The 24877-nt window shown below is 44.7% G+C and overlaps 1 protein-coding gene across 5 annotated transcripts in view; it reads right to left on the bottom strand.

Moving 5' to 3' along the window:
• Window positions 1-5860: 5860 nt before the first annotated feature.
• The window catches only part of LOC102378944 (regulatory solute carrier protein family 1 member 1), a 35212-nt gene continuing 16195 nt past the window's right edge, over window positions 5861-24877 (bottom strand). For 4 of the 5 annotated variants that reach the window (XM_025203636.1, XM_025203637.1, XM_025203634.1 and 1 more), the window contains 6 exons: window positions 24344-24471; window positions 23557-23685; window positions 21928-22031; window positions 21169-21358; window positions 18494-18568; window positions 5861-14244 (listed from right to left, as the gene is read on the bottom strand). In XM_025203636.1, coding sequence (XP_025059421.1) covers window positions 12308-14244; window positions 18494-18568; window positions 21169-21358; window positions 21928-22031; window positions 23557-23685; window positions 24344-24471 — 2563 coding nt within the window. In that variant the 3' untranslated portion in view covers window positions 5861-12307. The remainder of the gene's footprint in view (window positions 14245-18493; window positions 18569-21168; window positions 21359-21927; window positions 22032-23556; window positions 23686-24343; window positions 24472-24877) is intronic. The other variant, XM_025203635.1, reaches the window with a different exon arrangement.

Below are 24877 nucleotides of genomic sequence, written 5' to 3'. Positions count from 1 at the left end.
CCCCCCCGCCTGCAGCCCCCGGGCCCGGGGCGGGGGCGCAACAACCCCGTGCGACTCGCGCAAGGCTTGCAGATGTCCAAAAATAGCGTGCAACGCAACGGCAGCGGTGCAAAAATGGTGTGCGACTCAGCTGCGGAGATGCAAAACCAGTGCGCGACTCAAGCAAGGATTGCACATGTGCGGGTGGTGTGCAACTCAACTGTGCAGATGTGCAAATGGTGTGCGACTCGAGCAAGGCTTGCAATGTACCAAAATAGTGTGCAACTCAAGCAAGGCTTGGAGATGTGCAAAAAATGGTGTGCAACTCAACTGCAGATGTGCGTAAGTTGTGTGCGACTCAAGTAGGGCTTGCAGATGTGCAGAAATGGTGTGCAACTCAACTGCAGATGTGCATAAGTTGTGCGCAAGTCAAGTAGGGCTTGCAGATGTGCAGAAATGGTGTGCAATTCAACTGCAGATGTGCAGAAATGGTGTGCAACTCAACTGCAGGTGGTGTGCAACTCAACTGCAGATGTGCAGAAATGGTGTGCAACTCAACTGCAGATGTGCAGAAACGGTGTGCCACCCGAGCAAGGCTTGCAGATGGCGTGACCGCTGGAGCAAGGCTTGCAGCTTTGGTGTAGGACCCCCTGCGCCGTTGGGATGAAGTTACACGAGCGTTGGTCTCCCTCCGCTTCCTGCAAAGAGGACGCCAGGCCCAGCAAGCGAGACGCGGCCTTCGGAGAGAAATCCCGAGAAACACAGCAGAGGAAAACCCCGATGTTGCCCATTCAGCTGGTTATAATCCCTCCACCTCATGAATCCCATCCACGCAAGGAGGGTGAGCCGGGCCCTCCTCCCCGCCGTCCCTCGTGGGGGGCCCTGACCTCCCACGACTCGGCTGCTTTTCTTGCACGAGGATTCCTTCGCGGCGGGGCCTGGTTTCCTGTCTTCAGTGACCTGAGGAAATGTTGTATCGCCCAAGCTCGCCCAACGTCATTCCAGCAACAGACTAACCCAGCTCACCCCCTCTTTGCTGAAGGGACTTGTAGATGCGGGGCAGGGGGAGGCTGAATTATGCACGTGCCAAAAGCGCCTTGCTGCAATGAGGGGCCATGCCTAGGCCTGCGATGCTCCCCCTCCCTCAGTGAAGCCCAGTTCATAGTATTATTAACGGGGGTAATCTTCACAAAGCAAACAGTGCGGGTGAAGCGTGCCAAATGAAGAGCCCTGAAGACCGCGCCGTCGCTGGCAGAAGTTTGATGCAGTCAGCTTAGAAAGGTGCATGTTTTTAACAGCGAGGGCAATTAACTCCTGGGATCATTTACAGAGGGACCAGTGGGATTCCTGGAGTCTAAATCCAGACTGCCATATACCATCCTGAGCCTCCAACAGAAGCTATAGGCTCCCTGCAGTTATTACTGGGGATGTTGTCTGGCCTCCTACCCAGAGGTCCTACTAACCTCATCTAGCTTTAACCATCTGTTCTGCTCCATTCACCTGGTACCAGAAGTATCTGTCGTTAACCTGGCAGGGGAAAGACCATGCACCTGTGTCCGCGAAGGCAGCTCTCCTATAGCACAGCCACGGAGAACTGCTCTTCTGGCGTGGTTCAGGACCCGCCAGGGGACAGCGGGTTTAAGCCCACTTAACGGAAAGGGGAGACTCCTCCCCACTAGGGCTGTGCGAGGATTTGGACCACACTTTGGATCCAGAGGCTTCGGCGTCTGAAACAGCACGTCCAAATCGAAGCGCTGGCTTCGTTAGGCTTTCCAAACCGCCTCGGAGATCCGGCCATAGGGTATAACGGGGAATCAATGAAATATCTATAACTTCGTTGTTTTTTTGTCTGATTTGGATGAAGCTTGCAGGAACGGTAGCCTCTGCCCAGAGCGTGAAGCCTGCCAAGTTTCAAGGAGATTGGTGCAGGACTTGGGGAGGAGCTGCACCTCAAGGTGCTGACAGGCACAACTCGTGACATGGATGACCCTGCGTGTGTTCAGGCACAGCGGGCTGAAAACTGCCGGGGTGGTGGCCCCTGCTGAGGCCACGAAGCCTGCCACGTTTCAAGGAGATAAGTGCAGGGGTTTGGGGGGAACTGCCCCTCAAGCTGCTGACAGGCAAAACTCATGCCATGGGTGCCACTGCGTGTGCTAAGGCACAGCGGGGCGACAGCTGCAGGGATGGTGGCCCCTGCTGCGACGGAGATCGGTGCAGGGCTTCTGGGGCCTGCACCCCTAGCTGCTGATGGACAAAACTCGTGCCATGGGTGCTTGTGCAACTGTGTCCCTCTTGGGGCCATTGCTTGTCTGTATTGATTCTTTCCTCTCCTTAGCCTGTGGTTTTGTAGGTGTTAATCGTTGCTTGTTAACACCTACAAAACCACACACTAAGGAGAGGAAATAATCAATACAGACAATCAATGGCCCCAAGAGGGACACAGTTGCACAAGCACCCATGGCACGAGTTTTGTCCATCAGCAGCTAGGGGTGCAGGGCCCAGAGCCCCCCTGCACTGATCTCCTCCACAGCTGGCCGGTGCTATGAGCACAGCAGGGGCCACCATCCCTGCAGCTGTCGCCCCGCTGTGCCTTAGCACACGCAGTGTCACCCATGGCATGAGTTTTGCCTGTCAGCAGCTTGAGGGGCAGTTCCCCCCAAACCCCTGCACTTATCTTCTTGTAACTTGGAAGGCTTCGTGGCCTCACCAGGAGCCACCGCCCCGGCAGGTTTGACCCCGCTGTGGTGTGACACATACACGACATGAGTTTTGCTTTCAAGAATTTGGGCTGCAGCTCCCCCTGAACCCCTGCACCGATCTTCTTGAAACTTGGCATGCTTCATGCTCTCAGCAGTGGCTACCATCCCTGCAGGTTTCATCCAAATCAAACAAAAAACCAACAATGCTATAGATATTTAATTGATTCCCCATTATACCCTATGGCCGGATCTCCGAGGCGGCTCCAAAGCTTTGCAGCCGCTTTGGCCAGATCGAAGCAGGAACCCGGTCCGGAGATCCACATCGGATCACGGCCATCCAAAGTGACCAGATCCAAAGCCGGATCAAATAACTGCCTACTCGCACAAGCCTACTCCCTACCTTGCTCCTGCAGCCAAATGGCTGAGGGCATCTGAACCCCCTGGGGCATCCCAACCCCAACCCCAAGCCTCCAGACTTGCGGCTGCGCATAGGATGCTCACCAAAGGATTTGGAAACATCTGCAGCCCCAGGTGGGGTGGAGGATGCTTTCCGGTAGTAGGGCCACTTATGGTTCTGGACTGCCTTGTGGATTTGGGATTTGATTTGGCTGTTTTGGCTTGGAACACCGGTGAATTTAAGAAAAAAATAAAATAAAATCGACTACCAGAACAGCATAAGCCAAACTCCCTTCCTGGCCAACATGCACCAGTCTAGACCTGCAGCTACCTGGAAGAGTGAAACAAAGAGGAGCATCGCTTCAGTCCATTCGTTGTGTGGTCTCTCTACTGAGGATACCACATCGTCTGCCTTAGGGGCATGAGTAGGGTGGCCATCATAGAGGTCAGTTCGGTTGTCCTCTATTGATACGAAACCCAACACCTTGATGTCCTCTATTTTTCTCTTGAAGAAATGTTTCCCTTGAAGAGAAAAATAAAGAACATCAAGGTGTTGGGTTTCATATCAATAGAGGAAAGAGTCCTCTATAATGGCCACCCCAGGCATGAAACGTTCATATTGCCCATGAAGAACTGGCCTGTGTACGTACCAAGCACTTCTCTGTCACTCAGGCTAGGTGTGCAAGGTGTCAGACACCCTTAGTCTAACCCTCACCCTAACAACTCAAAGGAGAATTGAGATCACTCAGGATCTCGTGGGATCATCTGGGTAGATTTGAACTGGTGCTCTGAAGGCAAGAAGGCACCGGATCTCATTCCCGATCTCTAGCAAGTCCTTCTCTCCGCCTGTGAAGATGGCTTTCAAGTTTGAACAAGATGTCTCTTTACATGCAGTAAAGGATATTGGGCAAGGGGGCTATTTGGGAACCGCTGGCCCAATGCTGTTCTTTCAGAGAAGAATACAGCTGGCTTGGAACGGTTGCAGACCAAACTATAAAACAAAAAGTAGGTCGTATTTTGGGCAGGGCAGAAAAATGCATTACAATTAGACCTACAAACTAGAGCCCAGAGTGGCTGCAAAAGCTTCCTGAGGACCTGGGAGGCTCTGCAAGTCTGGTGGGCCCGAGGAGGAGGTGCGTGGGGGCTCGGGCAGCGGGAGGAAGGGGAACTGGTGCACTGCCTGCATGTTTGGGGCACGTAAGGATGAATTTCCCACCTCTAGCGGTCACACACATTGGAGCAGGGCAAGGTGGCATTCAAACACGGAAGATAAACCGCTATTTAAAAAGCATCTCCTCATTATTCTTGTTTGGACAACTGCATGCCTTTTGGGGTTCCAGTTTATGGTAGCCAGGCTCCAGGACTGGCACGACTGACCACGGCACTTAGATTACCAGGGGGGCCGATGACTGATTCCACGCTGCATTTTCAGTAGCACAAATGCTGTTTCAGTTTATGCTGTTTTCCTTAACCAGTAAATATTTTCTTGGCAGGGTAACTCGGTGGGCTGGCTGACGCTCTGGCACAGATCATTGAGCAAGCGTGCCAGCTTCTTGAGGCAAACCCTATTTGCGTAATGCACTTACCAGACTGTCCCAGCCAGTTTCACAAGTCGGCTGAGGCCGTGGGAGAACCGGCTGGGGGGGAAATGCATCGGGAAAGAAGCTGGTGAATGCTGGGAATAAAAGATCCAGGCTGGAGCCAAGGAATAAGCCCCTTCATTTCATCTCCCTTTCCAACAGCAGCAGCGGTATTATTATACTGCGGTAGCATTCAAGGGCCCAGGCCATATCGGACCCCACACACACTGGAGCAAGGGCTCTTTTACTAAGACAGGCATCAGGTGGGAGAGAAAACAGGCACAGGCGTGGGAAATGAGTTCCCTGAAGTCACGCACCCGACAAGTCAGGAGCAGAGACGAGATTAAAACCTTGGTACCGTGGATCAACCCTTCACCACTGGACCAGGTAGCTTCTCCACTGAGTCATTCACATATGACAGGGGCGGCAGTTTGGATATTGCAGTGGTGGCCTATGGGGAGGGCAAACCCGACCCCAACATTTTGCAGCAAATATCCGAGTTGCTTATAGGGCATCAAAATTAAGCCTCTAAGGGGCCCCAAATGACTCTTGCCCAGGGCCCCAACAACCCTACGGCCACCGCTGGATATTGAATGCTCAGATCCCCTTTACAGGAACGTAACACACCAGTCAGGGAGCGGGTTTTTTTTAAGTGATATGTTTTAGGCTTAAAATTGTACGTGAAGGAAAGAGAGGATAAGCATCATGAGCCACACGTTAAGTGCATCTTCTTGTATTCTTTATATGAAGAAGTGGTTATTTCTCCCGTACTTCAAATGAAAACAATCTTTTAAAGGTGAGCTTCTAAATGCATCTACATGTTTTTAAAAAGATTTTAGAAAAGATTAAAATTCCCAAGATGTACGGTCTTCCCACCTGATTGCATTCACAGAGTCTGTGCAACAAGCTGAAGCCAATCCGCACGTAACACTTTGCACACGTGGTTTGACATTATGCCACATCCAAGTAGGAAGAATATTTACACTATTTCCAGCTCTTCATAAACCATTTTTCTAACCCTCTAAATTTATATTAATCACACTACTGTTCGAAACGAATATTTTTTACAAGGAAATCACGTGTGCTTTGGCAGGAAGACTTAAAGCAGGGAGGCTGACAGTGGATATGATAAATCTCAGAACAAAAAGCCCCCAACAATTTATTGGTGCATTGAACAAACTGCCCAGACGACGTTATGATAAAATGTGTTTATTTTTTTAAATATCAAATTTTTTACACATCAATTTTCTTGAGAAACAGTCCCCCGATATTTAAAAAAAAATCAAAATAATGAATCAAGTGTGTATTACTTAGGGCAGAACCACATCCCCTTACCTGATCAAACCGCCCCTCCTCCCACACAGTCACCCTGCTGCGAGAACAGCCGCGTGTTCAGCCCAGAAGAATAAATGACACAAATGCAACCAGCTTTAGGGTTCCTGAGTATTGAGTCCCTCAAGTTCCTTAATTGAGTTTGGAAAACTCTTAAGCTAAAAAAGCATCCGTCAAATAAAAACCCAGCTGCTAGACATCTGGGTTACAGGCTAAGCTAGATGTACAAAAAACTGCAGGGGAAAAAAAAAAAAGCATTTCTAATGTTTTAAAAGGGAATGACATACACAAAAGAAATCACATTTCCCATGCTAGATTGGAGCGATCGGGGGAAATCCTAACCATTTCTTTTTCTTTGAATTTCCAGTAGAGCTACAAATGCAATTTGGCAAGGAGTCCAAGTCTGGTAAACGAACCTCTCCGGTTCTGTCGCCTGTTCTACTGGGGAATGGTAGGGAGTTGAAAAAAGAAAATTAAAATTAAAAAAATTCAAGTTCTGCATTCAATGAGCAAGGTTAAATATCCCCTACTCTGAGCTAAGATTAAAACCACTGAGAAAGACTAAGACGAAAAGCAAAATAAATACGTCTACGAGATGCCAAAGAACAGCCCGGGATCCTGTAAGTCCTCTACCCGCAGACGGCTCAGCAAAGGCAGCAGCAGCTGCAGGACCCGCAAGCGATCCGCCAGCCTCTCTCAACCGTACCCAACGGCAGGTACCCACGCCACGGGTCACTGCCACATCTTTTGGGGCTGATGAAAAGGTAGGCAAGTATCGAACTGGTCGACTTTTCATCGGCAGAAGTGCTTCTTGGAAGCATCTGCTAATGAATAGCAAAGTCCTCCCTTTATGAATATGCTGACAGTCTTTTCCGCAAGCCAAGCGGGTTGTTGGCGTCTCGGCTTTACAGGCTTAGTAAATCCTGCTCCAACCTAGAGGGAAGTGACCGAAGGATCCCTGCCTCGCAGGCTGATGTTTTGTCTTAAAACTGTTCTTTCTGTAAGCAAGGAGCGCTCTGGATCAAAAGCATCGACTGCCCATGAGATGGATGGCTTCAGCTCTACCCAGTAAGGCAAAGGCCTATTCTCCTCACCCAGCCTTTCCCTGGTCACATCCCTTTCACCATCCTCTTGTGCAGAAGTCAGCTTTAGGTGTTGCTATTTTGCCCCTAAAGTGATCTAGAGCCCTTCAATGTCATAACACTATGCATCCAGCATTAAATAAGGGGTGAGACAATTATTTCAATGCCATTCTTGTATTCTTGCCACCCCCCCCCCTTTTATTTTAAAGAACATATTGCAGAAGGTAAGAGGAAAGCAGACTAGCAGAAGGGCTGCAGAAATACCAGGGAACAATGACCATGGACACGGGAGGTTTCCGAAGGCACTGGAATTTGTATTAAGCAGCTTTCAATTGTTGCTTTGTTCCATAGAAAAATGAAAATTCATTTGGGCCAATAAATAGCAGAAATGATACGTGCCCCGTACAGACACCTGGAATTAGGGCCACAGGGCTGGAAGGGGTCTCCTGGGTGAGTCTAGTCCCAGACAGACTGTCACAGCGTCCTGACTAGTTTGCCAAGGAGTAAGCAAGTATAAGGTCGGAAGAGTAGCAAAAGCCCTGCTTTAGCACGAGGCTCATTTATCACTTAGGTATTTTACGCAATTACTGAGGAACCAAGCAGGCACTCTGGCCTAAATATCTGTGCATGGTGCCAAGGCCTAGCTGTATCCCCAGCTCAGCTCAGGATAGGAGAGCCCAGACAGCTCCTGAAGAGTTTTCCTCCGACTGAAGCAGGAGGGGCTCTGGGGGTCAAAATTGAGACGACTGGCAGATTTACAAGGTTATGGCAAAATATGTAAGAAACTCCAGACTGGGAACGGATGGGGGGATGCTGGTTGAGGGACGCACCCCTGCTCTCATCGGGATGGCATCCTGAGAACCAAGTCAGACCCAGCTGTGGTCCTGCACTGGGGTTTCAGATCGGGAGTGACCACATCCATCTCCCTTTTCGCCTGAATTGAGGCAATGATCTGAATTCAGCCTTCCTCGGAGAACGCTCTTGAGCCAGCAAACCGGAAGGGAGAAGCCAGGGACTGAGAGGTGAAAGGGAAGGAAACAATGGAGTGCAAAGACTGAAGGACAGCCAGGCAGAGACCAGCATATCCGTACCACAGTCCCTCTCTCTGCTGGAGTTGGGCGCTAAGAGGGAAAGGAATAGGGAGAATCAGAAAAAGGCAAATGCCCTGGAGCCTAAGCCCAATAGAGAGCTTCTTGTCCCCCAGCCCACTGCTTCTGTAAGGTACCGAGCAGTAGGCAGCAAATCCTACCTTCAAAATCATAATCTTCCCTTCCACAGCATTTTATATCCAAAAACTCTATGGGGCTTTGCAGTCTTTGGCAGTGTTAACATCTCTAAATGGGAGAAATATCCCCCCGCCCTTCACATATGGCATAAGAAGATCTGGTTAAGTAACGTGCCAAAGGCTACTATGGGACTTCCTGGTATCCTGGAAAGACAGACAGCACTCGGGGCCACATGTCCCTTATTTGCAGGGTAAGGATAAACTGTTTCCTCTTTCACCAAGGTGTTGCGAGATTTAACTCAATCATCGCACAATCTCAAGACCCTTTGAGGTAAGGCACTATACAAACGGAATTAATGTGGAAAGAGTCTTTGCTTTCGTGGCCCATTCAATGGCTGGTGCCCCTGCCAAGGCTACCAACGAGTGCTGAATTACAATTTGAAAACGTTCAGTTTTTTTGGTGCGAATTAAAAAGCAAACAAGTCACAACAAAGTGTGCCCAGACTCTTCTGGCTGGTATCCAGTCCAAAAAAAGTACTTCTACCTTTCCCACTGGCTTTTCTCCACACCCATCCTCATTACCTTCCAACAGATGAACTTATATATGAGCATAAGCTTCTGATTTTACAACTGTACCGCCATCACTGTATCTCCTGTTCAAGGTATGCAGCATTAACTATATATGATACTTCAATCTTCAGAAAGAGATCAAACTGTTTAGGCAGGTTGGATGATAACCCTCTCAATTTGGAGAGGAAGGCAGCTGTATGGTAAATTGCGCGTGAGCTCTTCTTTTAAGGGACAAGAAGTCTGCAGGGGGGTTTTTGTGTGTGTGGTTTTTTTTGGGGGGGGGGAACAAAATCTCTTTAAAGATGACAAATATATGCAATCTCTCTTCTCACTATTATCCAACATCTGACTCCACACAATACATTGTACAGAGCTAGGGTACAGGGAAAGCACCTACTACACAATAAAACAGAGCGTACAACAGTTCTTAGCACCCAAGGAAGACCGTATACACTCCACTAGATGAGCAACATGCCTTTAAAACACTAGAAATCTCCAAAACATTAATTTTACCATTGTTATCAAATCTTGTTTCTAAAGACCCCAAATCATTCCGTTTTAATTCAGTAGCATTGCTCACTCAAAGCAGGGTTTCATGTAACAGAGATTAAATCACCAGGCTTGGACTGATCTTAGTTAATATTGGTAGGGTTATTTTACAGTTTGAAGCTCAACCATTTCTAGCCATCAGTCTTTTTCTAGCAGTTTAGAGGAAGCTACAGAGGAAATTCTAGCAGTCTTACTTAGCATCTATTCTCAAAAAAAGCTTTCGCAGAAAGACAGATTAAAAAAAACATTAAAAAAAAATCCCTTAACCTACAGTATATTTGACAAGGCATAAAACTGAGTATTGAAGCAAATTGGCTGATGCTCTAAAGCTTCTATAGCATAACGTCGGCATGTGCAATCGCTAAGTAAACGTGGCCACTTAAGATTAAGTCAGAACCTTTAACCGTTTTGGTGCAAAGCAGCCGCACTTCATCTAGCTATTAGCAGTTGCTTCTACAAAAATAAAATGCAAATAGGGAAAGGGCCATTATAACACTGAATGACGCACGTCTGACATACGAAGGAGCTGGCAGTAAATCAATCTGCGTGCTAAAGCGCAAAGTCAGCTTCTAGATATGCACAAGAGGGCAGACCTTCAGGAGGTGTCTTCAGCGGAGCTGACAGCCTCCTCAAGGAGCTCCCCACTCAAAAACCAGGGGGCTGTATGAACATACACAGGAGGAGAGCCCAGCTCTCGAGTTTGAGGACACCGCGTCGGAAGAACTTTGCCCTTACTTGCTGCTTTCAGCTTAGTGAATCGGATGCAAATAGCGATGGATGTAGCAGTGCATCTCGTCCCCTTAGAGCACGCGTTAGGACAGATCTGCAATAATGGTCTGAGACGCTACAGGAGGTACTGCGGTCTCTGGCATGCTTGCCCTATGTAGAATACCAAAGTATTTTACCGGGGACTTACTGTCATGATCTGCGTGGGAAACATTGTGAAGCACCTGCATTTCTTCAAGATCTCAACTCAAACCGAGTCTAAAATAAACTGATTTTGCCTAGGTTACATACTCACAATTCAGTGAACGATCTATTAGCTGTTCACAGGATTCCTCAAAGCTTTTCATTTGTTCCAAAGGATTTCTTGACTACCTAGGTACCTAAAGAGACCTGTCAAACCTTTCATCACTGACATCAGAAATTCACAGAAGCCTATGCAGTCCGACAGAATACACGTGTTTTTGTAAATCAGCTCCCATCGAAGCCCCAAATACATATATGCAGTTATTCTAAGCAAGAACAAACATGGACAGGCCTGAGACCCCCAAACCCTCCCTCCCCCCAGTACAAAATGTGTCGAGAAGATGGATGTCCAGCCACTGTGGATTTATGACTTCAGCTTGTTTTGCTTGAAGCAGGAAGTTAAAGATTACATTTTACATGAAGCTACCACTTCACGGAGATCTGCAAATGGGACTAAATCAAAGTTTCTACTTACAATTTGGTAACACGTTTTAATCATGCTTTTCCCTTTTCCCCTCCCTAATAATACGATAAGGCTCTGTAGAGAAGCAGAAAGAGCAGCTCAGCCCAAGAAAGCATTTTATCCCCCAATAAAGGGCCTCCCCAGCACAGCCTCAGTGGGTCCTACACAGACAGAGATCTTGGTGCGGGCTTCCCAAAAGGCAACAACGGTTGTAATACAGAAGCCAGATCAGTGCTCTAGGTTCGAGTTCACCTTAATGACAGCTTGACTTGGGGAGCCCTCACCTATCAAGTGGTACTAAACTAGTACACTGCAAGCCACTAAGAAGGGTTTTTTTGCAGTTAGCATTTCTACAGTCGAGGGGCCAATCCCTCTCAAGCGCGGAGATAAACTAGTGCAAAGCGGATTTCTTCATTCCTTTAATCACATGTTCCTACTCAGTGCATAGAGAATTCATCCACTGAACAGTTACAGTAAATTCCTTTGTAGGTACTAGGGTGAAACTAGGTGTAGGGTAGAGACAAGTCACAGCAACAGATGCAATCTGTTTTGTTAAGCAATTTCATTATTAGGGTTCTGTTTAAGAAGGCTGGGCTTTTTCTTTTGCATGGGGCAAAATGGGGTGGGCACACCTCTAAAAGGTAAAATAATCCCTTTCCACTTCTTCCACGAGGATAACTTCAGGTCAGTTGCTTTGTCTCATTTTTGGTAGCACCAAACTCAGTATTTTCCCTGTAAACTTTAACACACTGGCCCAATAACGTCAAATATTTTGGCAATCCAGGCTTCAGATTTCAACGCACAAAAAAAAGTGCAAGTTTACACGCCCCCCCCCCCACCCTGCACAAAGGTTTTTGGATCCTGAGCCCCGTGGACATCAATACACCTCTAGTAGCTTCAACAGTTGTTCGTCAGCATCACAGATGAATATCAGGTTATAAAGCACAGTAGAGTGATAACCGGTACAAATCCAAAAGGCTTCACTGTGACAAGCTTTGTTTCAGTCTGCACCATACTGAATAGCTAGCTTGTGTGCATCTCTTTCAGTAACATCACATGCTATGCTTCGGCTGTAGATGCACGCACATGCATATTCAATTAATTTCCCAATCTGCTTTTTGCTGAACAGGGTGATGGTTCTCTCAATGGCTTCTGCTTTTTATTTCATAATATTGAAGATCATTCTAAAATTGTACATTTAAATAAAACCATTACATTTTATTCCAGTATGCATCATCTTAAGGAGACTTAAAAGCTACCGTGTCCACACAATGCCAAGACTTTTTTTTTTGTTAGTTTTAAAAGGCCCAAATTTAACAAGAGAAACAGAAAAGCTAAATGACTTTGGCTGCAAATAAATGGTGTTGGTTTAAAAATCTGGCTCAACATTTTGCTTGCAGGTTACTCTACCATTCGGGTACATTCTCTAGAAGAACAGACCGGTCAGGCCACCCTTTCCATGGCTATGCAGGAACTCGGATATTCTTGGCTAGCAGACTGAGAAGAGCAAGGTCTGCATTTCCACCAGCTCGTTCCAAAGCCTCGAGAGCTTCCTGCAGGGTAAAGCCAGCGCAGAGAATCTGATTGATGTCAGCGGCAGGAAAAAGGGACGGCGGAGGAACTATGGAGCTCAGTTCTGGATAGCTGACGGGTGGGCGCGGCGGCGGCTCTATAATTTGATGGGGTGGCCTCAGATCTTCAGTACTTGTGGAGCTGTCGGTTACTCCAGGCGTCCCTGGGAAGAGGTTCGGAGGGACACCTTCATCCACCGTGAGCTCCGGTGGAAACGATTTATTCTTCTCCAAAGTCTGATCGGTTGCATGTTGGTCCTTTAACGACCGTTCAGGTCCAACTTCTGCCTGCTCCATGTGGACTTGATTCGATGTCGCAACTGAGCTCAGAATGACAGAATCGCTTGTACCTGGTGACATCTGTATCTCTAGAGCATCTCTCTCAACAGCTGTCTGGCTGGGATTAAAAAACTGGACACTCATGTTTTCAGTTTCATCAGGACAAGGTGGCTCCTCAGCTGGCCCTTCAGAGTTCATCTGTTCAAACCTCTCCTGATGAAAGGAGCTGTTTAGGTCCTGTCCATCTGGACCCACGTTTCCATGTTCATCTTTAGAAAGCTCCTCACATTGTACCTGCTCTTCAGGGACCTTTGCCAGCTGACAGACATCCTCTTCTGGTGCAAGAATTTTTGAATCTCCTTTACAATTTATAATCAAGAGTTCATGAAGCTCCTTTAAGGCTGATGCTAAAGACAAGGATGGCTCTTCTGCGGATGCTGCTGGATCGGTGTGTAGTTGACAAATGCCAGAGGAGGAAGAGCTCTTCTCAGCCACCGAGTTGGATAACTCATTACACGTTCCAGTCATTTCAACGTTGCTTTCAGGCGACAGTAACTCACTAGTGGAAAATGGATTACTCAACGGTTCAGACAAAGACGATTCCTGCTTTGATGATTCCATCTCCATCAAAGGACAGTCGATATTCAGACCAGATGCACTAATATTCTTAGTTTGAGCACTGTGTTCCCTTGACAAGCCATGCACTTCAATTGTAGACTGCTCAACTACATCTATTTCCATGAAGGTTTCTGTTAGCGTACAGCTACAGGATGCTGACATTTGGGCATTTTCTTTCTCACGTGAAAGCCCTACCTTCTCCAGTCCATGTCCTCTTTTCTCAGCAAGAGAGTTAGCAAGGGATTCTGGCTGAATGTTTGTAAGGCCCTGCTCCCCCACAGCAGGTAACTCAAGGCCACCAATGTTACAAGGATACTCTGGGTCAGTTGGTTCACTCTGCTTCTCCAGATGTCGTTCATTTACTGGTTCGTATCTCTGCAGATGTACAGGAAGCTCATTCATTTGGTTCAATTCCAGTTGTTCTGAAGGCAGAGGTAACTCTGGCACTGTCTGCTGTGCACACATATTGGCATCAGGCATGTCTTCCCTTGTCACCTCTAGAGGAGAGTCCAGATCGTGGCCGCGTGCTTTAGTATTTTCCTTTAGACTATCAGCAGCAACCATTTTTTCAAGTGTATTCTGTGACGAGATATTAGGACCATGACAAGCTGCTTCTCCTGTCTGCTGGTCATTGTCTGCTGAAGAAGCATGGTCAGCAAGACTCTGCAACAGATGAGAATGGTCTTTTTCTGGGGTAATCTGGCATTCAGCTGAAGACTTCAAAGACTTCACAGCTCCAGGATCAATTTTCTCTGCTAGGCTAGATTTGTGTGAGCCAACTGAAGCAGGGGCGGAGACAGAGCGGTCAAGTAATTGATTTGTGGGATTACAGATCTTGGACCTTAGTCCTGAAGAATGGACTGGATTTTTCAATCCATCAGAAGTTGGTAACGATGGCATTTCCAGTGAGGTAGTTTCTTTATCACTATTCTCTATACACGGAAAGAAGAAGAAAGAGAGCGTATGAGAGCCAGTACATTTTCACGTGCATATACCTCTGGAATACAAGCATTTCGGTTCTGTATGCCATTTCAATGTGATAATAACTGTTCACCTGAACTGTCGCTCTCGTGAATATATTGTTAGCCACTGCGAACCAATTAGATGTTACAGCCCTTCCAAAGCTCTCTGTAAATTAAATAATAACTGCAAATTCAGTAACTAAATTCCAGTTACAGGTGCTATACTACTGGTATACGTGGCAGATAAAAAAAGCTAGCTCGACATCCAGACCCCAGAGCAGTTCCAATATTCACAATTAGAAAAGACATTTAAACTTGTAAAGCAAGCAAATATAATCTTAAGTCTGAGAAAAGCATGAAACATCGTAATCCTTTTTTTTTTAGTTGCTTTTAAGAACAGAAGCAAGCTTAAAACAATTAAAGATACCCTCCCGCCTTCAAGTCCTCCTCCTGGAAAAAAAGTAAACAGATCCACTTCAAAGGGATAATTATCCAGAGTATTTTGGAGGCTTAGCTTGCATGTTAACTCAATGGTAAATGAAAGCGTAAGTGCAGCTTTGAAAGGTTTATAACTTTTTTTTTTTTTTTTACAATAACGCTCCCTCCATTTCTATTGTTATGTGTCTTCAGAAACATAATCCACGAAGACCCTGCTTTGGTCTTGCCTGGGTATCACCATAGATCCAAAATACTACTGAAGAAAAAGACTAGAGAGCTATGTATAGCCTCGGCTTATTATATTTGTTGTTATTTCTCAGAGAAAATAATGGTAAAAAGCAAGCTGCTTAGAATTCAGTAACCACTCTCCATCAGAGGAGAACAATTTTGAAGTAGGTTAAATTATGGTCCTAAATTACACGACCCTCTTTAAATACCATTTCTTTTTGTTCATCCCACATTTTTCCTGTCCAATTCAATGATGATATCTGTGGTTATGGAGTGAGGTGGGCAGCTGTTAATTGGCCTCTGAGCCAAGGCAATTGAGCTTTAGCACATTTATTTCATGGTGATATCTATATTAACAACTTGCTTATTTTTGCTTTGATTACAGAATCCAAAAGGACCTCCGAGAAGCCCTTGTTGCACCAATACAAAAAGGCCATGTACCATTAAAGCAAACAGATATTAACTTCTGAATCAGGTGATTAAAATACAGTGCACTGAATATTAATATTCTTTTGATAGAGTACAAGATTCAAGATGTAACAGAATAGCATGAACACGATTTAGCTGTGTCCAAGACACTTCAAATTAGTGAGACAGCTTTGTATTAATAGACTGCTAGGGCAAGAGTTTATATACCACTCACCCTTTCATAAAACATGATGTCCTTAAAATTGGTCTCTGCTTGTTAGTTAACTCTGCACATGCAGCCATTACAGGCTAAGTCACGCTCCTCTGATTGGGCTAAATCCACTAGGGAGAGCTTAGTATAACTATTTCCTTAATTCTTTATTTTTATCGTCTTGTCAGAAGGGGCCCAATCAAATCGGTGACAATGGGAGATGTATACATGACTCGCTATTACCGTCTTGTTTTAAAAACCCAGATGTAATGCATTTGCAACAGCACAGTAGTGTTTCAATTCAACAGATTCACATTCAAGTCAGGCAAACAGCAGTGGAGGGTCTCATTTTAATCCTGGTTTGTGCACTTCCCTAGAGCACTCTGCAGTTCAAGGTGCTGGCAACCTCTGCTCAAAAGAGTAGGGGTTCCACCCATCAGAGCTGCTGGGAGTAAGAAATGAAGTGTACTTGGAGAGTGGGGTAGGGAAGCTCACACAATTGAGTCTCTCCTTCTTGTGAGCAAATCGTTTAAATATTTAAGTGAGGAAAATGCACAGTACAGATAGGTTGCATCTACATCACATGCAGCAGGATGTTCTTCCACATGGGAAAGTGAAGGAGCGGACACCTTTATATTATGTAGGGCTTTCCCTAGCACTGCTTAAGGTGAGGAAATCCCTGTTGCTGGCAGCGTGAAGATTGCAGAAAAAGCTCAGAAACGGATGGCTATAAATACCTGGTCTGTGGCCCACTCCAGCTGCAGTAAACACACACTACATGCATCAAGGCTTCTGACGCTCTGTTTGGATTAGGAAACAAACACACCAAACTTGCATTAGCATTCAAAGCACACAACATGCATGGTTATAAGTCCTGCAACTTCTCTCCGCTTCCCCCAACCTTCCACCAAGACAGGGCTCTGAACAGTGGGTGCTCCTTGGATTCACTTCCTTCCAGAAGAAATTCTGCTGGCCGTTCCGACAAACGGTCCATACATTTAGATGTTTTGCGGTCATAATAAAAAGGAACTGCTCTTCACCCGAGTTAAGGCTTGACCTGCGCTATCTACATTTGTTCCGTTCAGTGCGTAGCTGAAACTATACATGTGTTTAGCAGTATGCTAGCTCACTGGGCATACTGTCGGAGATGAACAGAAGCAATTTTTCCAGAAAGTTGAAGCTAAAATTAAGGATGGTGTCTCAGTTCCTGGATTCTCTACCCCTCGGTAAGTCAAGTTTGCTCGTTGCCCTTATGCAGATGGTGGTATCAGCTTCGCAATGTTAGGGAGGGTTAAAGGTTCCAAGTAATTTAAAACCCAAAAATAAAATGCACTAGAGAAACCCTGAAAAAAAAGGGGCTGCGAACAAGAGTGCGAGTGCCGAGAGTGTGATGCGACTCCAGGCAACCTTCACACAGGAAAGGAACTGCAGATCTCTGATCACGCAACCGTTTCTGTTCATCAGGAGAGATGTTTTAACAAACGAAGGCTGCGTTCATTTGGCTTTGCTGATATCCAAATTGCTAGCGTGGCTTCTGCGCGCCAGTAGGTGCCCTGGCACAAGACGCCCTTAGACTCTGCTCTCTCCAACCTCCCTATTTCCAACCAGCTGCGCTAATTTGTTGTTTCTCTCTGTGCACAGTTCTCAAAACTCAGTGGCCTTTAAAAGCCTGCCAGAGCAACTGAGGTAACACACTGAATCATTTTGCTTCATTTAAATTCTTCCTTTTTTTTTTTTTGGTTGTATATGACTGGGTAAAGCTGACTAACCACGTTCCTGCGACTTGCGACTGAGACTTGCCTGCAAGTTTACTGTAATAGGAAGTCTTTTCTTTTTATTTATTTGTCTTCTCAAGTACCTGTCTCCATTGTTTGCCATTTAGACCAAGCGATGCGCTGCAGGCCAGAGCACTGAGTTTCTAAAGGATGCTCCTCTGGATAAAAATAAGAACAGATGCCTTGGGCCATCCTGTTCATCTGTAAAGACTCCAGACATCCAGACTTTTGTAGGGAGAGCAATAAGGCTAGTGGAACAGAATGTGATTAACACAAGAGGGATTCCTGTCTTTCCAACTGCTATGCTATGCTCATACGCCTGGCTGCAGAGCACAGCTCTTAGAAGGGGAAAAGGAAAGTCCCCCGATGCAGTGGAAATGTACTTTGTTCACATGGAATCAGTACTAAGGGTCTGATCAGTCAAATGCATCAGAGCACTGTGGCCATTTAGACAGCAAAAGTAGCTGATGTCCTGCCAAACGCACTTGCTTATGATCCGTCAAGGAACTATATCACAAGAGACATGGCACAAGGATTTGTTGTATTGATTTATTTGACGGCACTAGACAACTAACAATGGGAATGTGCTAGCCTTAGTATAAAGTGCACCCCATTTGTCCCTAGGCTGGACAAAATAAGTGCAGCATCTGTTGCAGCACTGCTGATATACAAAGGCTTTCTGGATGCAAGGAAAGCTGTACATAGAGTAAACTATTTCTCTATGCTTACTGTTGAATCCAACTGTAGCTTTACTGTCAGTCTACTAAGATCTTGGATCACCGGGAGTTCAAATGACCTGAGGTGACAAGCCACTGCATGTGGTCAGAAGAGAAAAAAAATCCTCACAGAGAAGTAGCGGAGAGGACGGGAGGATCCGGGGCAAACTGATATTGCTGTACATATAGGACAGCAGCAGGATGACACCCTGACCCTATCTGCCTTTTTACAGGCAGTTAGATGCTAATCTGCCAGCTCAACTGCAAACCTTTCCAAAAGGGTTGAATAAGGCTCAGGACTAATTCAAGTGCATTTAAATTGGAACTTTAATTATCTAATGATGTACACAGAGATGTCTAGCGTAGCATGAACAAAAAGGCAATGAAAATTCAAACAAACAGCTACAAAAGGGCACAGGTAGTTCTGCGGAGAGCTGAGTCACCTGTGGCTGAACTAAATTCTCTCTCTCTTCTTCCAGGTTCTATGACTTGGTTTTCTTGGTACCATCTAGATGCAGCTAATATTTTGGAAGGGAGGAAGATGGTGCAAAAGTTAATATTCTGACAACTCAGTATATGGCTAACAATTGCCTGTAAGCTTGAGCTTTATGACATATCTAAGACTCAATTAAAAAAAATCCTCAAAACAAGACCTACCTTTCTTAGTTATGTAACGCAGTTAGTTAGTTAGCTGTATACTCATACTTGCGTTAGAGAATTTACAAAAGCAGTGTGTAAACTGGAGTTAGCTAGCTCTGTTCTAAACCCCTTAAGTCACCCAACTTTGTTTAGGACTGAACTTTTATACTTGGTATCAACACAAAAGTGGAGACTGGCACATTTGATAATTAACTATTCGGCCTTTTTGAATTGTATTAAAGAATTCTAAAGCATTTTGGTGCTAACAATTTTCACAGATTTTTAGCATGCAACTCCAGTGGTTTAATTTTAAAAGCACAAGCTTTTCAGGTTGAAGTCCTTCAGTTCAAGGTTCAGATAAAATGAAACCCAGGTTCAGAGCATCTTTAGTTTTTGCAAAGAAACCAGCTGTTCAGTAAAACCTTGAAAACTGAACTTGCTTTCACCTGCCTCTAAAAATGCTAGTGAAAAATAAATTAAGATTATAAACTTTATAATAATTATAACTTTTTTTTTTTTTTGCAAGTAATATCAGTGAAAGACTCTGCCAGAGATTGCTAGTAGCAAAGTTGGATGCCAGGCAATAGTCTGTGTCCATATCTACTTTTCTGTAAATTTAAAAATCAATAAAATTCAAATTCATATTTGACTTAAACAGTCACGGAAGCTGTAACCATTCCTGTTGATTCCCTGAAGCTAACAATTCATAATACAGACTTTACTGTAGAGAATGCCTTCACCCACTTAAATATCCTATGCAGATGGTCCCTATAGATGGAAGGAAAGTGATCCAAGGGGCAAATCATTATAGCTCTATGGTGCCCCTTAATACAAGTAACCCAGTGATTTCTTACTCTTTGGAATATAACACAAAAGTTACAGGACAAGGATGAGCTTGATTAATGGAGAAATGCAGTGCAATAAGAGCAATTCTGGCAACCGCATTTTAGCCCAAACAAGAACAACTCTCTAGAAAGTTAGATGGTATTTTAAAATATAGTAAGACTCATAACCACCAAATTTAGCAAGATTCAGTAAAGCTTAAAAATGGTCTTGCTGCATCTTTGTCATGGGTAAAAGGATAACTAGAATTTTTCCCTGCTTTTTAATTTGTTTTTACCTTAAATGTATCTGGAAGAAAAAGACTTGTTGTCCTTGATTTGATTTTGTTAAAGGATATTTTGGAGGTCTAATGGATGAGTATTATAAACGGTAAAGTTAACTGAAAGGGCGAGGCTGCTGAGTCCTTGGGATGTGGACAGACATAACACTTATACTGGTAATAAGTGATATTGGTATAATGTTATAACATAACTATTATGTGCGCACACTCTTATCAGGTATAAGTGTAGTAAACTCTTTTAACCTGTTTAACTGATTGTTAGTCAGATCAATTTAGCTCACTTCTTTTGTTACACAAGACAAAATAATTGCATCATAATAGCTGATGTGCATGCCAGAGTGGCAACTTCCTCCCCTTTTAAAGCAGCTGAAAATTACATTTGTCCACAGCCTTTTAGATTTCTTTTATTCAGAAGGTGTCTCAGGACAGTTAAGGAAGAGGAGGTAAGAAAACAAAAGTGAAGCTTTAATCAGTCTGGCTTGCAGCTATGCCTCCTTCTCCAAGTGTGACTATTTCACCAATTCTCCAGTCTAGACAGGGCCTGATTTTGCACTTGTAAGGCTTCTCTATAAGTTGCATAGCAGCCAAAAGTTAGACAAGCCAATTATTTTCCCCTTTATGGTCCCTATTAATGCTGATGTATTATATTAGAAGACAGAAAATGCAGCTGCTTATTTAAATGAGTAGATGAGGTTTTCACAGTTGCTAGTAGGGAAATTCAATTCCTCTAAAAATATGTCTACTTCTTTTGTGACAGCGGCACCATTCAGTGAAGAAAAACTGAAGCAATACCAGGTATGTCTAAAAACAATTTGATCAATGGTGCACTTCTGTAGCTGCAGAGGAAATCTATCAAGTGAAGGCTTTGTAACTACTCACTGTAGTTTTCCTAGAGTATTTTGTAGACTGTGGCTGGATTCCACATTCCCTCTCCCCAATTAAAATAGCTAAAATTTCACTTGAAATTTCACTTAACGGAAATTAAATGTCCTTTATCATATGTTAAAATCCTGACTAAGGTTAATGAACTCTGGAGGCAGTTGTTCACTTCTCAAGACCAAGTGGGCAATTTTGGGAGGAAAGGGAAGAGCTATTAATCAGTCACAAGGAAAGCTTGTGAGTACAGCACAGCACAGCACCCCATAGGCATGCAATCTTCATGAAGACAGATTTTACTTGGATATCCCAAAGAAGACAGTGCAAGAAAGGATCAAGTCCCCACGGTTTAATATTGATGTTACATTCAGTGTACTAAGTCAATAAAAATGAGGAGCCGTTTGGTGACAGAAGAGAGCGCTCCTCCCATGCTGCTGATAGCACTATGTAGATAGTTTCTGATTTGGCTCCCTATGGTACCTGCTTCCTCTACGGACTTCTGTAGCGCTTCTGCCAGTTCTTGGTCTGCAATCTCCTCTGGCCGCATGTCCTCTCTCCCTGCCCCATACGCCAATCTAGCACACTCCGGGAGCTCTCCCTCTGGAAGGAAAGGTGTCTGCGAGCCAGTGGTGCCAATCACTAGGACATTCTTCTTGAGATCAATGGAACACTGCGAAAGAATCGAGACACCGAACGCCTGCGTCAGAGTCAGTCGGCATAACAGCAACCAGCTAAACGGTACGTTTCCTAACACAGAGCGACAACTCAAGCTTCCATTAGCTAGCTGAAGAGCAGGCTGCTAGTAAGTGACCACCCTACATATGCTCAGAAATATCTGAGCAGCCCATGCCTTCAACATACCTAGACACTTCTTTCAGTTGCTCTTATTTGCTGCTTCTACTACTGTTCACCTTTTTAAATTGAAGCAAAGAAACTGTTCCAGCTGTTAGGGAAGGCCCTACAAGCGACTGCATTTTAAACTGCTCAGTTACAAAGCTCTGAAGGCACCAGATTTCAAAGCAAAGAACTTTAGGTTGTGAAAAGGCGCAAAGGACTTACAAACTATACAAGGTACGTTTGCTTCTCCTGCCACCATGCAAAAACCATCTGTTGCTATCTTTCTCCAGAATATCCTAATCCTCCAAAATAACTAAGGATGGCAACGATCTGGCGCGTAGTGCTTTTCATCACGAAAGATTCAGGGGCCATTCCAAAATAAGTACCAATGGCTTCAGTTACCTGGTGTCTCTTAAGCATATCCAGTCCTAAAAGCATATCCATCGGCTGCTCTTCAAGGATCGAGAAAGAACACGGGAGGAAATCCCCTTCAATCTGAACCTGAGCTGAAATGCAGACAGAAAATAAAACAAACGTTATATCTTGACTGCTCTCCTGTCTCAGGAAGGGCCCAAGACCTGCAGCACAAGGATTCTCCTGTATGCGATTTGCTCCCCCGTGCAAAGATGCAAAATCAGAGAACAGAGCTAAAAGGGCGCTCAGGTCATCCAGTCCAACCCCCTGTGCTCACAGCAAGATCATCCCTGGCTAAACCAGCCAAGTGTTTGTCTAACCTCCTCCTGCACACTCCAAATATGGAGATTCTCCAACCTCCCCAGGTAATCTATTTCAGTGCTTAACTACATTATAGCTAGAAAGTTATTTCTAATATTCAACCTAAACTGTTGCAATTTAAGACCATTATTTCATGTCCTGTCCCCTGTGGCAATAGAGAACAGAGAATCACCATTCTTTTTATTACCCCCTTCAGGTATTTGAAAGACTTCTCTAATTCCATTTGTCTTTTCTCTAGACTAAAATAATCCCTGTTCTTCGAACCAGCTCTCAAGTCTCCTAGACTGTTAATCATTGTTGTTGTTTTCCATGGGATTCTTTCTAATTTGTCTACATTTCCATTTATCTATTGAGGAGCAAAGAGAGCAGTCCAGGGGACACCTCACTAGTTTAGATTGAAAGAATCACTCCTCTTGATTTGCAGATGACACTCATGTTAATACAACCCAACAGGCTATTTGGTCTTGTTTTGTAACGAGTAAAATGTTGACTCATTCAGCTTGTGATCCCATATAACTGCCAGGTCCTTTCCTGCGGTAGTGAGGCCTGATGACCAGCTGTCCCCTTACTTATATTTGTGCATGTGATTGTTACAATCCAAATGCAGGACTCTGCACTTGCTCTTAATGAATTTCTTTCAATGTCAGATCTTTTCTCCAGTTTTCAAGGTTACTTTGAATCCAAATCCTTTCTAATATTTTCCCTCTTATTTTCAGAGTTGACCAGATCTTGCAGTCTAAGACACACTGCACCTCTAGCCTCTCAAGCTACAGCTGAAGACCCTGCATGCACTGCAGTAGAGTGCAAGTCTGTGAATTAAAATAGTGAAATAAAGGTCAAACAAGGGCAGCTGTTCCCTCATTTTTAGAAAAACCTGTGCAAGAACAGAGAGGCCTTAAAGTGCTCTCCTCATTAGGGAATGCAAAACATTCAGCTGCCCTGGAATTTTCCCCTGAACAATTCACATTGCCTGCTAACCCCACCCTGATCCCAAAGTGCAAAGAATAAAGTTATTTTACATTAATAACCTTGATTCCCGATTCATCGTTTCTCAGAATTTCCTGGGAACTCTAGACCGACCAGAATTAAGGTGTTCAGAACAATTTATAAAAATGACATCAGATACGAAGGCTATAGCACCTACAAGTTGGTGATGAAGTCTGACCCCTCCTCACGGCAGTCCCTGAAGTCCAAAGGCAGACTCTTTGGTGCCGAGCAGAGCGACAGACACAATAATGAAGGGACCACTACAGTTCAAGCTGTGTAGAGAAATAGACCTGTTAAGCCATTACTTACCGAGGTGCACCCTGCCAATGATTTTCTGTGTGCCAACACCCTTTGCAATTCCTGCCCACCGCCGGTCTACTAGCCTCATTATGTTACACCTTTCAGCACAAGCTTGGCTCATAATGGTCATCTGGGCACCTACCAGAGACAAGAGGAATAAGCGATGTTAAAACAACAAAGGGTCAGTGGAAAGTCTTAATCACTTTCAGTGCAGAGAGTTTAATCTAACACTCAGGGGGACCAGGGGCTGCAACAGGAAATCACGTGGCATAAAGGCTGTTTGTTTTGTTTTTTTACAATACCACCGCTTTCTATTGACTGTATATAAATGCACAATCCACGGCTGAAGGTCTTTATTGTTATGGAGTCACGATAATCCTGAATGCTTACATTTTGAGAACAATGGATGAAAAGAGCTGTGCTACAGAGGAAAGCAAATCGCAAATTCATAGGTAGGGAAACTGAGGCCCATAGGTGGAGTGTACTGTCCAAAGCTGTAGGAGGAGAGCAGCAAAATTATGATCAGAAGCTAGAAATTCTCACTCCCAAGTTATTTGTTTCACCCACTAGATCGCACTAACTCCCAAATCATCCCCGATGCATTTTCAATTCAGGGGAATAATACCAAAAGAGCCAATTCCAATTTTAACGGGATTCTTTTAAATCTTGTAACATCTGTATGGGGAGGGAATGATATAAATGGCCTTACTGTGGGAGATCATAATCTCCCTTAAAAAACCCAAGGGGATGGGGGGGCAGAGATAACAGAGAAAGATTTACAGTGGGGAATAGTCACCTGAGTCAACAAAGGCTTTCACTGGATGTCCATTGACTTTGCAGTTGATATAGAGCATCACCACTTGGCCAAAGCTCTCTGGGGCCTCTTCCATGGCTATCGTCATATTCTCTTCAATATTTTGTTGCCTGAATTTAATGAAAACCAGACATGGAAATCATGGCTTCCATGAGCAGAACGGGCATCTTTATTAGCTTCCTTTCTCCAAAGGTTTACTAACAGACTTGTTAACTTGTCCCTCTCCTCTAGGAGAAACCAACTTTTGAACAGCTTGTGAAAGGACTACTTCATCAGTTAAACAGAGCTTAATGAGCAGAAGGACCGCTAGAAACAATCTTGCCTAATGCCAATCTATCAGGTTGCTACCAAGCAGGAAGGAAAGATTGATCTTTGTAGTGTCTTCAATTAACACAGGTAACAGGAAATAGTACAGAGAAAGTTGATAGCTGCATGTAGTACCTGGGAGACCTGCGACTACCTGCTTCCCGTTCACAACTAAAACTTGGCACTACAAAATTAACAAAAAGAACTAGA

Source organism: Alligator sinensis, unplaced genomic scaffold (genome assembly GCF_000455745.1).
Source record: "Alligator sinensis unplaced genomic scaffold, ASM45574v1 scaffold512_1, whole genome shotgun sequence".
Taxonomy (NCBI): Eukaryota; Metazoa; Chordata; order Crocodylia; family Alligatoridae; genus Alligator; species Alligator sinensis.
Note: the sequence above shows the minus strand (reverse complement) of the source record. Positions and strands in the feature narration are given on the sequence as shown.